The sequence below is a fragment of the Genypterus blacodes genome, unplaced genomic scaffold (assembly GCF_046128005.1).
Source record: "Genypterus blacodes isolate CSIRO-AG114 ecotype Tasmania unplaced genomic scaffold, CSIRO-AGI_Gbla_v1 ptg000427l_1, whole genome shotgun sequence".
Taxonomy (NCBI): Eukaryota; Metazoa; Chordata; class Actinopteri; order Ophidiiformes; family Ophidiidae; genus Genypterus; species Genypterus blacodes.
Window position 1 is genome coordinate 15,001 of NW_027467198.1, and position 12,500 is coordinate 27,500.

The 12,500-nt window shown below is 52.5% G+C and overlaps 3 protein-coding genes and 1 non-coding gene across 6 annotated transcripts in view; 3 read left to right on the forward strand and 1 right to left on the reverse strand.

Moving 5' to 3' along the window:
- Positions 1–441, forward strand: part of LOC142989460 (cadherin EGF LAG seven-pass G-type receptor 3-like) — a gene marked incomplete at its 5' end in the record, with an annotated part of 15,363 nt that extends 14,922 nt beyond the window's left edge. The window contains 2 exons of the mRNA XM_076138990.1: positions 1–353; positions 407–441. The exon at positions 1–353 is cut by the window's left edge and continues 280 nt beyond it. Of these exons, the coding sequence (XP_075995105.1) occupies positions 1–353; positions 407–441 (388 nt within the window). The remainder of the gene's footprint in view (positions 354–406) is intronic.
- Positions 442–2,542: 2,101 nt separating this feature from the next.
- On the reverse strand, positions 2,543–6,301 carry LOC142989459 (uncharacterized). The gene is made up of 4 exons (XM_076138989.1): positions 6,100–6,301; positions 5,236–5,288; positions 4,993–5,149; positions 2,543–4,480 (listed from the first exon to the last, which is right to left on the reverse strand). Exons 1-4 carry the CDS (start codon positions 6,299–6,301, stop codon positions 4,119–4,121), a joined length of 774 nt encoding a protein of 257 aa, XP_075995104.1. The 3' UTR covers positions 2,543–4,118.
- wdr6 (WD repeat domain 6) overlaps positions 6,296–12,500 on the forward strand; it is a 6,285-nt gene continuing 80 nt past the window's right edge. The window contains exons 1-7 of one of the 3 annotated variants that reach the window (XM_076138988.1): positions 6,296–6,361; positions 6,930–7,030; positions 7,492–7,635; positions 7,890–10,494; positions 11,072–11,149; positions 11,342–11,458; positions 11,631–12,500. The exon at positions 11,631–12,500 is cut by the window's right edge and continues 80 nt beyond it. In XM_076138988.1, coding sequence (XP_075995103.1) covers positions 6,961–7,030; positions 7,492–7,635; positions 7,890–10,494; positions 11,072–11,149; positions 11,342–11,458; positions 11,631–12,462 — 3,846 coding nt within the window. In that variant the 5' untranslated portion in view covers positions 6,296–6,361; positions 6,930–6,960 and the 3' untranslated portion in view covers positions 12,463–12,500. Of the gene's footprint in view, positions 6,419–6,637; positions 6,788–6,929; positions 7,031–7,491; positions 7,636–7,889; positions 10,495–11,071; positions 11,150–11,341; positions 11,459–11,630 lie in introns of those variants that run through there. The other 2 variants (XM_076138987.1, XM_076138986.1) reach the window with 2 other exon arrangements.
- trnar-ccu (transfer RNA arginine (anticodon CCU)) lies at positions 10,820–10,892 on the forward strand. The gene has a single exon. It is a non-coding gene; the product is annotated as a tRNA-Arg (tRNA).

Below are 12,500 nucleotides of genomic sequence, written 5' to 3' on the forward strand. Positions count from 1 at the left end.
ATCGAGGGATCGACTGGACTCCAGAGGCTCCAGGGACAACCTGGATCTCTTACCCAGAAGGAGAGAGTTGGGGCTGGGGAGTCTGGATCATCAGCGAGCCTCAGCATCCAGGGAGAACTTGGCAGGTTCCAGGGACAGACTGGACAACCATCACACAGGCAGCGCTCATGCCTCCCGGGAGGACCTGAGCGTAGGGGCAGAGACGGAGGGGTACCTCAGCGGCTCCAGGTCCCAGCTGAACACACTAACTCGACGACAGGCCTCGTCCCGGGAGCACCTGGGGGGGGCGCTGATGAGCAGCAAGTCGAGAGAGCAGCTGGAGACCAACGGGGTGGCGTCCCAAGCTCAGCCGTGTCGGGAGTGGCTCCGCACTCTCCCTCCCCGTCAGCCCTCACACCCGGACCAGGCGCCCTCCTCCTCCCCGCCTCCCCCCATCTCTGAGGAGCCCCAGCAGGAGCAGAACCCTGCGGGCGCTCAGGGCAGGGGGCGGCTGGACTCGGCGCCTCCATGTAGGTACCCTGTGGCTCAGGGCCCGGGCTCAAACCCAAACACTCTGGGCCGACAACCATCCAGTGAACACCTGGACATTCTGTCCTCCATCCTGGCCTCCTTCAACTCCTCTGCCCTGACTCCTCCCACTGCTGCCTCTAACCCTGGGCCTAATGGCTCCGCCCATAGACCCTCCCCCTCCCCGCCCCGGTCTGTCACCTCCCACAGCATATCTGAGCTTTCCCCCGACTCAGAGTAAGTCTGCAAGCAAACCTTTTGTCTCTTCCCTTCCTCGTGTTTCCATTGTCTGTTTTTACGCAAAACTAATACACTAGTTCACTTTTCTCCTCTCACAATATTAAGATCAGATTATATGATGTCATTATGATGCTATGATGTCATCGCTCTCTGATGATCAATAATCTCTCAGTGTTTAGGCTCTAATGTTCTACTGAGAGCATTCAGACATGAATCAGCTAATCGGGGTAACAGAGCAGAGGGAAGGAACTATAGTTGCCATAGTAACTCAGGGCCATCAGGATTTTCTCCATCTGCTCAAAACAAATGGAATTCCATCTTCTGTGTTCCGATGAGGATGCACAAGAGAGCAGAGATGTGTTTGTGATGGTTGAGAAATTTTCTGTGTCACATTTCGCACAAAGCTCCGGTCAATGGAAACCCTCCTGTTGGCTCCTCCCCTTTCTCCCCAGCAGCTCAGGCTGGATCTCCTCACCTTTCCTCTTCCTCCCTTCAGCCTTTCTTCTTCTTCTGCGTCTCCTTCTTCTTCTTCCTCCCCTTTTCCCCACCGTCCTCTTGTTCCCATCTCCCTCTGGTCTGATTGTTGTTTCTGTGTGAATCTGATGGATGCTTTTCCTTTCAGAGCCCACAGAAGTGAGGGACAGTCTTGATGACGGCCTCCACATCCTGCTGTGCATTGTGGCGCTCGGGTCGCCCGGGTGGAACGGGACGTCGGTGGAGAGGAAGTGGTCTGCAGAGCGAGCAGGATCTCTGCGGACGCCGGTGGTCCCACGTTTGCCATTCTTCGGACGGTTGCCGTGTCGACCGTCCTGACTACCTACGAACTCTTCAAGACAAAACAGAAACTCCTCAGATTTCAACGTCAAACTCAAAGATCGGCTCGATCCCAACAAAGAAAAAAAAAGGAATTAAGACTGTAAATAACATTTTTATACGTTTTGTATCTTTTTCATTGGAGATGAAGAAGAAATCTCTTGTGACGTTTTTTTTTTTTTTAACGATCGCGTCCGCGTGAGGTCGCGTGCGGTCGGTGTTAGTGCAGTCTCGTTCGTCGCTGAGGGAGGAAAAAAAAAGAAAACCCAAGTCTCCCAAAAAATCCCAAATTCTCCCCAAAACAGGTTTTTCCCTCTAAAGTGTTCCTCACTTTGTGTACAGCGACAGGGGTCCAGGGGTACAGGAGTCTAGGGACCCAGGGGTCCAGGGGTCCAGGGGTCCGGCAATAGCTTTGGATGAGATTATCGACACGATGAGATTCGTACCGAGGGAAAGGTTCAGGAAGGGAAGTGATTGTAAATACAGGAAGAGAGAATCAGAAAGAAGAGAGATTAGAAGGAACGCGATGATTGTGTGAAGAGGGAGAACTGGCGTGAAGGGTCCAGATCATCAAAGCTCCACCCCCTCGTCTGCTGCTGTGGTCCCGCCCCTCTGTGTGTGTGTATGTGCCCTCCTCATGTCTGTGAGGCTCTGAACCAGAACCCCATCAGCTCGTTGCTGTAAGATGACGACATAGTTTGCGTTCCTTGAAATCTGGAGACTGTCTGGTCCCATCTCAGAGCGTCTGCTGGGCTGAGCTGTTAGAGGGACGTTTGATCCAAACCCTGACATGATGGCGACCTTGATGGCGACCTTCTCCAGATTTCTCTGATGTTCTGTAACGTAGAGGGACTTGTGCGTCCGAGAGCAGAAGTCATCGTTGAGTTACAGACTGGAACAGACGACACCGAGCTTTAGAAACAAAGGTGAAGACGTTTATCGTTACAGAAGACAGAAACATAGGCCATGGTCAAACCCTGTCACACATCTGGCCCCTCCTCCTCTGAGCGCCGCTCGTGGTTTCCTCGTCCCTGTCCCACTGTTCTTGCCAAACAGACTTCACTCCACCTCTTTGTTCCTGCTTTGATTCCTCGACTCCCTCTTTCTGTCTTGCTGCTGTTTATTCCCACTATGTACAAACATGAGATTTATTTTATTTATTGATCATTTATTGGCATTGTATTGTTTGCTTCTGTCACTGTTTGGTATAAGAGAGGCTGTGTGTGAATATGTCACCTGATCTGATCTCCCACTGAACAAACCTGGACCAGAGAACAGGAACCCGCAGATTAAAACGCTCAACTTCAAGTGTTGGATTACTTGAAGTCTTGTAGTGCAGCAGTCAACAAGTCAAAGGATCCAATATAATGTTTACATGCATCAAACACGTACATGTTGTGAGAATTGTTGCTCCAAAGTTACAAACAAATGCAAATGCAAACAGCTTTCTCCTTTAAACTTGAATGTTGAGATTTGTGTGCACATCATCAAATTTGGTGGTTTTGGCAGATATGATGCATTTTCAAAAGAAATTTTTTTTTTTTAAACATTTATTTCAATGTTATTTATCTTGTGAACATATTTGGCAAATGGAACTGGAATTACATTTCATGCTTTTAATGTCATCTGGACCCAAACAGGACATCCATGGGTTAATTTAGAGTTCTTGGTATAAAAAGTGCCAAAGGTCCCAAATCAAACGTTTTCTCTGCTTGTCCACTTTATCAAAGACGCATCAGACCTGCAGCAGATCCAAACCTGATCCAGTATTTACACCTAAACCTGTTGAGGAACCAGACCAAAAGACGTTCTGATGGGGGAGGGAGGAAAAGGGGGGAGAAGAGAGGGACGGGAGGGACGGGAGGGTGTCTTTGTTAGCTTGTGTGTTCATTATGGGATGCCTTCTGTGCCGGCAGCACGGAAACAGCTGTTCCCCCGTTACCGAGGAAACAAGAGAAATATTGGACATTAAAAAAAAGACTTATTCCTACAACAAGGCTGTGTGTGTGTGTGTGTGTGTGTGTGTGTGTGTGTGTGTGTGTGTCTTATAGTGTGATATTGCACAATCATAACATCTTCAGGCTGACATGCATAAACAAAAGCAACTTTACAAGTCAAAATCTACTAAAATAACATAAAGCATCCAGTAAAATAGACTTAAGCTACTCAGATGAATGTAACTTGTTGGATTATAGTCATGATTTAAACGCCACAGCTCACTTCCTGTCACATCTTCAGGAGTGTTGGACATTGTCAACATTGCTAAACTCAAAGTTGACGCCAACACAGAAACATCTGATGGCCCAAACCCTCAGGTCCTGACTCGTCCTGAGAGCTTGGTTCTGATTGGTCCTTTACCTCTGTTACATGATGAGGTCATCATAAGAAGAAGAAGGTTGAAATCCTCCTCTTCATCTCACAAACAGCTGAGATGAAGCAAACTCACAATCCGGCTCTTCTTTCTGCTGCCAAGTATAAAAATGAGGTATAAAAATAGTCTATGGAACAAAGAAAACAAGAGAAGAAGAAAAGATCAGAGAAGCAGCGAGTTCCTCAGTTCATCCTGCGTGACTGGACGGTTTCTCCTCTTCGTCGCTGCTGCTGGAGGAAGAGGGCGGCGCCTCCTCTCCCATCCTCTTTAGCTTGGCCTTGTAGTACTCTTTCTTCATCCTGAAGGCTTTCTGCTTCTGCCTGGCCGCTCTCTTCTTCTCCTTCATCAGCTCCTGCTCCCAGGCCAGCATCTTCATCCTGTTCTCCCACTCCAGGATCTTCATCTGCTGCTCCAGAGCCTCCGTCCTCTGTTTGTGCTGCAGCTTGGTCAGGTGCGTGGCGTTGTTGTGACGAGCAGACCGCTGGCTGGCTTCCTCCGGCTCGCTGCCGGACGCCGCCGGGTGACAGGGGCTGATGATCCTGGAGGAACCTGGGAGGTCAGAGGTCAAAAGTGAGTGACAGGTGCTGTGTGGGGCTCTGCACTGAGGTGAACTGGGGAAGCTTTGGTGTCACTGCATCTCAACAAGGGAAAAGCTGATTATGTTTGTTCCTTTCCCTTATTTTAACCCCTTGTCACCTTCACTGCTGTGATCACGTCCGGCCAGGTAACGCCCCCTGGTGGACAGCATCGGGAGAGCACCTTGGCTGCAATAAATGGATCTAACTTTATAATAACTTTATAATAAAAAGCTCTATTGCACTTTTGAAGTTAGAATAATCAGGTCACATCTTTCTCACAGTAGAAAATAAGACTCTTTCTTCTCTGCATGTTGTGTTTGTGAACCTGTGAGACTTAAACTGAAGCTTTCTGCTCAGATCTGAACCCAGCACCTCTAATGTGTGTTCCCTCCAGCTGAACAACTGTCAGTCTATTAGACAACAAAACAACGTTCACGATGTCAATGTTTCCAAGCAACAAATTCCATAGCAACGGGCCGGTACCTTGCGAGGTGATGTAGGATCCGGCAAAGGCAGCGTCCTGCAGCTCTGCATGATGGGAGTTTGCGGTGGGGCTGTGGCGTGGATCGGACCACTCACTTCCTCTGTCGAAGGCGTCGGGCTGCAGGCTGAGGGACACGTGCTCCTTACTGTCCTCATTCTGAGAGACAAAGACCGTTTAAAGGGATAACTGACCATCACTGCTCATTTTCACATCAATATTCATATATAATTAACATCATTTACCTTCATGTAGCCGCCGTTCACCTGCTCAGGGACGTTAATCACAAGCAATTTACCTGAAATGAGGAAAAGGGGGAGAGGACGTGAGTCAAATGAGCAAACAGCGCCTCCGTCTGGTGGAAGCAGGAACAACACCTTCACTAAAAAAATCTTTTTTCACAAATTTCAATCAGCTGGTGATTGGAGTATTATCTCCTGCACTAAACTGTCATATGCTACTGGAAGAATATAAATATTTACACGCTGGGACTAGTTATTAAACAGCACTACTGTTCTACTGAGGGCAAAACAAGGACACCTGAGATCAGCACAGGGATTTCATCTGACCTCCAACAACTACTGCTCACTATAAACACACGGATGTTTATCAGATCGTTACGGTTTGAGCTTATTAGTATGGAAGCATCCAGTATGCACGGTGCTGATGTGTTACAGTTACCTGATGATGTGAGAGCCTATTATGATGGGATACAAACCTGTGACTTTATACAGTTATGTTGTTATGCTGGTATAGAAGCATGTCATGTTGTCATGTGTAGTGGTGAAATATAAACTTATGAGATGAACAAACAAACAAACAAACAGAGAAATCTACAACACAGAAACATAGACTACACTGACAACAACCTGAGAACAGATAGGAAACTATCTGATCACAAAAGTCCAGCCTGGGTTGTTTACCTGAGCCGGATGTTTACATGAACACACGCTCACAAACATACACTTCTCTACTGTTTCCTGTTGTACGCACGCATCGACAACAACCACAGACAGACACTAAGGCCTGTTAAGCAAATCGTCATGAATCGATGATCGATTAATTGCCCGTTTCCCCTCATATTGGGGCGAAGGCGGAAGCTCCTGTACCTTCAAGCAGCTTGCGCAGCGCCGCTTTGTGGCCAGCTCCGCCTGCGTGGCTGGTCAGCGCAGCCTCGCCCATCGTCTGGAGTTTGATGGATTTGCAGCAGACCCTGCATCGGGCGAAGTGGATGTCCTGCGGGTCCTTCAGCAGCCAGTCCTTGTAAATCTCCTTTGATAGCCACGAGTCCTGGAATTTACATCCCGGCATGTTGGACCGCTGACGCTGGCTGGCAAGTTAGCAGGACCGCTACCTGACAGCCAGCCCACGGTGCGTTCACAGTCCGCTCCGAAGACTCAGAGCCGCTGCTTGTTCATGCGACCCTGTGTGAGTGTTCTGTCATTACAGCGTATATTTGATATTTTTTACATGATATATAAGTTTATGTTTTAGTTTTAACATAAATAATCAAACCATGTGCGGTAATAATTTGCTGCATGTTTGTCGGCGTGCCTCCGACATCCGTGTTATTTAGAAAACACTGAAGGCAGCACCACTTTCGCCTGGCCAATCAGAGTCGCTCTCACTTCATGACCGCAGGAGTGAAAAGTGCTCTGATTGGTTGCGAGGTAGCACGGAAAGAGAGCCGAACACATGTGGACGGATGAACCGTGGATGGGAACAGAGTTGTTTTGATGCGGGGTCGAAGCTCTTTCAGAGTTTCGCTTTATGCCGTGGAAGTAAAACACGCAACCGGTTTGTTATTGACTTTGCAAAGTTGCTCTTATGTTTTTGTAGCCGCCCACTAACATAAGAGTGGTTTCCGTTAGCTTCTCTGGCTAACCGGGAGGCTAACGCTGGACTGGACTCGTAGTTCACTTTGTTTTTGTTTTACCAGGTGACGTCAGTGACAGCAGCTGAGTCTGGAGATGGAGACCGCGGCTCTGCTGGCTCCTGTCACTGCGCTCGAGTTCCTCCAGGATTCTCACCTGCTAACAGGTGACGTCACTTAACTCAAACACATGTATCTGTTTAGGCAGGCGCATCTCAGAGCTGTTTGTGTTTACATTGACGTCACTAGGTTACGGTGTGTTCAGGTGCTGATCAAACACAATGAGTACAAAACGATGAAACTGCTGAAGGTGATCAGCTGAGCTTTGATTTGGTTCTTTAGATTTATCATCCTTTGTTCAGTGTGCAGGTAAATAAAGGTGCTGTGTCATGTTTGACTTTATAAAGCTCCTGTGTCAAGACTTTTGATATCTGTGACAAGAAGTTCTAAAGTTAAGGTATAAAGTTATTTAAAATGATTAAGTGAAGGAAAATCCATCATTTCTCTGCCATCATTTATTATCTTATATTATCTTCATCAGCACTGTTTACTCCTGGCCGTTCTTGTCTTGTCGCAGCACACGGAGGTCTCACTGTGTTTAATGTTGCTCTCCTCTCCTGTCCTGTAGGTGAGGGTCCTGTGTTGACGCTGTACCGCCTCCAGCCGCGGCCTAAAGCCTGCGCCTCACTGAGCGTGCTCCAAAATCACCGCATCCACGGCATCAGACCCCGAGCGGCACAGAGCTCTGGAGCCCACGGGGAGGACAAAGAAGGTGTGTGTGTGTGTGTGTGTGTGTGTGTGTGTGTGTGTGTGTGTGTGTGTGTGTGTGTGTGTGTGTGTGTGTGTGTGTGTGTGTGTGTGTGTGTGTGTGTGTGTGTGTGTGTGTGTGTGTGTGTGTGTGTGTGTGTGTGTGTGTGTTCTTGTGGATAGGAAATCTAATATATTTGTGTCTCAGCGTTTTTGTCCTGAAGTCTGTCTGTCTCTCTGTCTCTCTGTCTGTCTGTTTGTGTGTCTGTGTGTTCTCAGGACAGAGCTCCTATGACCTGGCAGTGTTTGGGGGCAAAGCTGTGATCCTGTTGAGGCTTCAGGATGGGGACCATTTGGAGGCGGTGGGCCCCCTGGTGCAGCTGCAGGACTGGGCCCTGGATGTCTGCTGGCTCTCTGGAGAGGGAGGCCCGCTGGTCGGTGTGGCTCTGGCCCACAATCGAGCTCTGCTCCTGGATGTTGTGAAAGGAGAGGCCCTGGTGCAGAGCTCCTGTCTGGAGGGTTGTTTGCTCTACTCTGCTCTTCTTCTGCTGCGTGGATCCTGGGAGGACGCTGTGCTGGTAGGAGGGACGGTTTTCAACCAGCTGATCCTGTGGAAGCCTGGAGCAGCAGGGGGAGGAGGAGGAGGAGGAGGAGGAGAACACGACTCTGAGCTCAAAGCCCCGGTGCAGAGGCGTCTGCTGGGGCACAGCGGCGTCATCTTCAGCATTTCCTACCTGCAGGAAAAAGAGCTGCTGGCCTCGGCCTCAGACGACCGCAGCGTTCGGCTGTGGGGCGTCGGCGTCTTGGGAGGAGCCGGAGGAGAATGTGGGGACGTGAACCCGGCTTGTTTACGGGTGCTGTATGGACACCAGGCTCGGGTCTTCTCGGTGCGTCTCTCCCCTGGCAGAGTGTTCAGTGCTGGGGAGGACGGGGCCTGCCTGGTGTGGGACCAGGCCGGAGGGGGGACGGTGGTCCGGACCCTGAAGGGGCACCGAGCCGGAGGGGTGCGCTCGCTGGCGGTCAGCAAGACAAAGGAGGACAGGCCGAGGGGAGCGAGGTGGGTGGCGACGGGCGGGGCTGATGGAGGGGTCAGGCTGTGGGAGGTGGAGGAGGAGGAAGAGGAGGAAGAGGAGGAGGAGGGAGCAGTGAAGGAGACGCTTACAGACCTAAACTTCCCCGGTCAGGGTTTACCTAAAGTCGTGTGCATCGCTGGAGACGGGGATGAAAACCCGACATGGGCACAGAACAGATTCATCGTCTGTACGGATCAAGGGATCGTTTACCAGTACAGCAAAGGATGCTGGGAGATAATGTGGCGAGGGCCGACGGCGTTTCAGTCGTACTGCGTGATGGAAACTGTGACGGTGGCGGTGAAAGACTCGGCGGTCGCGGTCGATCTGTGCGCCGTGGGGAACCTCAGCGGAGACGTTCAGGTCTTCATCACAGCCCGGCCTCAGTGTGGGGTCGCACTCAGAGGGGGGGGCGGGAAGATCCACAGCCTGGTCTGGCAAAATGGAGGAGGAGGAGGAAGTTCCAGTGGTACGGCGTGTTTGTTAGCCTCAGGAGCCGAGGGGCGTGTTTATCGCTGGAGCGTCGAGGTGAGATTCGATGGTAACGGTTTGGTTCTGGGTGTCGCTCCTCTCACGCCGTTCCTCCTCCCCCCCTGTGCCAAACGCTGGTTGACGGCCGCGGTGCGCCTCCACTCCAGGACAGAGGGGGCGCTGTGGGTGTGTGGAGACAGGAGAGGGTCCCTGCTTTTGTTCGGGGAGAGACAAATAACGGAGCGTAAGGGAGACGAAGGGGAGAGGGATGAAGGCGGCGGCGTCACGCTGCAGCCGCTGAGCTTCCTGTTCGGGGTCCACGGGAAACAGGGCGTGACCTCGCTGAGCCGACACCAGCGGCTGCTCTACAGCACGGGCAGGGACGGCTGCGTCAGAGTCCTCAGGGTGCGGCGGACGCCACGACCGGCACCGGCAGAACACAGAGACCAGATAGTAGATCGCAGCAACGAGCTTCAGCTGGAGGTTCTGCGAGTCCAGCGGGCCTGCAGGGGCATGGAGTGGCTGGAGAGGGTCTTGATTCTGGAGAGAGAAGTTCCAGAAGAGGAAGCGGAGCTCGACGAGGAATGCGACAGGCTAGAGATGACGTGGGAGGAAGGAGTTAAGGGAAGTTCAGGAGGTGAAGCAGGACTCGAGGGGAAAGAGGCCCGGTTTGTCATCGTGGGGTTCCATGCGGTCCACTTTGTGGTGTGGGACCCTGTGAGGCAGGAGAGGCTGCTGGCGGTCCCGTGCGGCGGGGGGCATCGCTCCTGGAGCCTCTGGCCGTCCCGCAAAGGAGTCTGGCCTGGATTTGGAGTGGTGGTCTTTGTAAAGCAGGGGGCCGTTCTGGCTTCGCGACCCCCAAGGGAGGCGGCGACGCTGGCCGGGGTGGCAGGGAAACCCGGGGGTTGGGGGCTGAGGGAGGGCGTCCACGGGAGGGGGATCGGGTGTGTGTGCAGGCTGGGGAGGATCCAGGGACCGGGTCATGTAGGGAGGGAGTCCTGGGAGGTCCTGGTGACCGGAGGGGAGGACACCAGCGTGACGGTTTTGGCCGTGGAGCCGGACTCTGGCGCCGTCAGAGTTCTGTCAGTCATCACCGACCACATCTCAAGTGTCAGGGCGCTGGCGGCGGCGGTGGAAAGACGGGCGGCGTCCGGCCTCTCCGCCCTGGTGGTCTCGGCGGGGGGGCGGGCTCAGATCCAGTGCTACAGGCTGTGGGCGGGCTGGGACGGGCAGAACCTGGGCCCGGCCTGCCAGGTCATCCAGGTGGCCGCACACCGACTGGACGCTCAGTGGGAGAGGAAGAGGAACCGACACAAGACGGTGAAGGCCGACCCAGAAACCAGGCAAGAAGGAGTTACCCCCTCTCTCAAGTGTCAACATGTCCAAGTTACCATAACAACCAAGACGTTTTGTACATTTGACTTGTATAATCTGACTGGTTGACCTCCCCATAGTAACTTGAATGATATCTCCATGGTAACCCACATAAACATCTGCGCACACACACACACACACACACACACACACACACACACACACACACACACACACACACACACACACAGCACCCCTCCTCTTCAGCCGCTCTGCTCTGCTGTCAGTCATTCTCTTGTATCTGTTGTTCTTTTACACACAGATGAAATCATTGTACGCCCCTCAGTGTGTAAAGCCCCGGTGGCCCAATGGATAAGGCACTGGCCTCCTAAGCCAGGGATTGTGGGTTCGAGTCCCATCTGGGGTGATTGACAGCAGAGTGGCGCAGCGGAAGCGTGCTGGGCCCATAACCCAGAGGTCGATGGATCGAAACCATCCTCTGCTAACTGTTTTAATGATGGAGGATGTAAACAGATGGTTGATGTTGAATCTGTATTTGGCTGCATGTTGTCTTCATGTTCTTCTTCTTCTTCTTCTTGTTTTCAGGTACATGTCCGTGGCGTTGATGGACGGTGGGACAGACGGCGTCCTCCTGTCTCTGGCCTGCAGCGACGGAGCTGTGAGGTCAGTCAACCAAACATACAGACATCTAGAGTCTGATCACACCTGGACCTCACTTCACTGTGTGTGTGTGTGTCTGTCTGTCTGTCTGTCTGTCTGTCTGTCTGTCTGTCTGTCTAAATGACAGTCAGAAGATGTAGATGTAGAGGATCCTGATTGTTCTTTAAGATGTTTCCTGCTCTTCTCCTCATCCAGATTGTTCTCCCTCAGTGAGGTCAAAGGTCACATTGATTTGCTGTGGGAGAGCTTTCACCACCAGCGCTGTGTGCTCAGTGTCGCCACCTGCAGCCTGGAGGACGGACAAGGCAACAGGTGTGTGTGTGTGTGTGTGTGTGTGTGTGTGTGTGTGTGTGTGTGTGTGTGTGTGTGTGTGTGTGTGTGTGTGTGTGTGTGTGTGTGTGTGTGTGTGTGTGTGTGTGTGTGTGTGTGTGTGTGTTATAATAAGTGTGTGACTGTGTGTGATGTTGCTCCGTCCTCCTCTCAGGTATCGGCTGCTCTTCAGCGCTGCTACAGATGGGAAGATAGCAGTTTGGGATGTGACCACAGCTCCCTCCTCCTCCTCCACCAGCAGCAGCCAGAGTGAAGCTCCGCCTCCGCCCCTCCCCCTCCTGATCGTTCCCGCACACCAGAGCGGCGTCAACTCATTGGCTGTCTGGTGGGAGAAACTGGGACAACAAGAGGGAGGTTGCCTGGTAACTGTTGCCAGCGGCGGGGATGATGGGCAGCTGACGGTGTCCACAGTGAGGGTGCAGTACCCAGAGAGGGAGGAGGGGGGCAGCAGAGGGTTCTCTCAGACTCTGGAGCAGCGCTCTGACTCCCAGGAGGAGCCACAGCTCCCAGTCCAGGCCCAGCCCCTCCTCTCTCTTCAGCTCCAGTCCCAGGCCCACGTCCCGCTGGCCCACGCTGCCCCCCTGACCTCCCTGAAGCTCCTGACCCCAGGCCTGCTGGTCTCCACCTCCTCAGATCAGAGGGTCTGCCTGTGGAGGCTCAGCAGTACTGGACTCAGCCACAGGGGGGCGCTGTGTTCTCACGTAGCAGACGCCGCAGGTCTGGCTGTGTGGGAGGTGGAAGGTGGAGGTGAGTCAGGGGGGGCAGAGGGTGAGACGGGCAGGAGAGTCGGCAGCGCAGAGGGCGAGACGGCCGATGAGTGTGAGAAACCCGTGGAAGCGGCGAGACAGACAGGTGACCCAGTTTGTAAGAGCGGCGGAGAAAAGGGAGGTGAGACAGCGGGAGAGCCTGGAGATCAGAGAGAGGGGGAGGGTGAGACGGGCTGGGTGCTGGTCTGTGGCCAAGGCCTCCAGCTCATAAGAGTCTGACACACAGAGACAGACGAAGGGGTGAGGATGAGGATGGA

Coding starts and splice junctions, on each gene's coding strand:
- LOC142989459 (XM_076138989.1), bottom strand. CDS start 6,301: ATGCCGGGATGTAAATTCCAGGACTCGTGGCTATCAAAGGAGATTTAC. Junction 5,289..6,099: donor GCTGCGCAAGCTGCTTGAAG/GTACAGGAGCTT, acceptor TCCTCATTTCAG/GTAAATTGCTTGTGATTAAC. Junction 5,150..5,235: donor TGAACGGCGGCTACATGAAG/GTAAATGATGTT, acceptor TTTGTCTCTCAG/AATGAGGACAGTAAGGAGCA.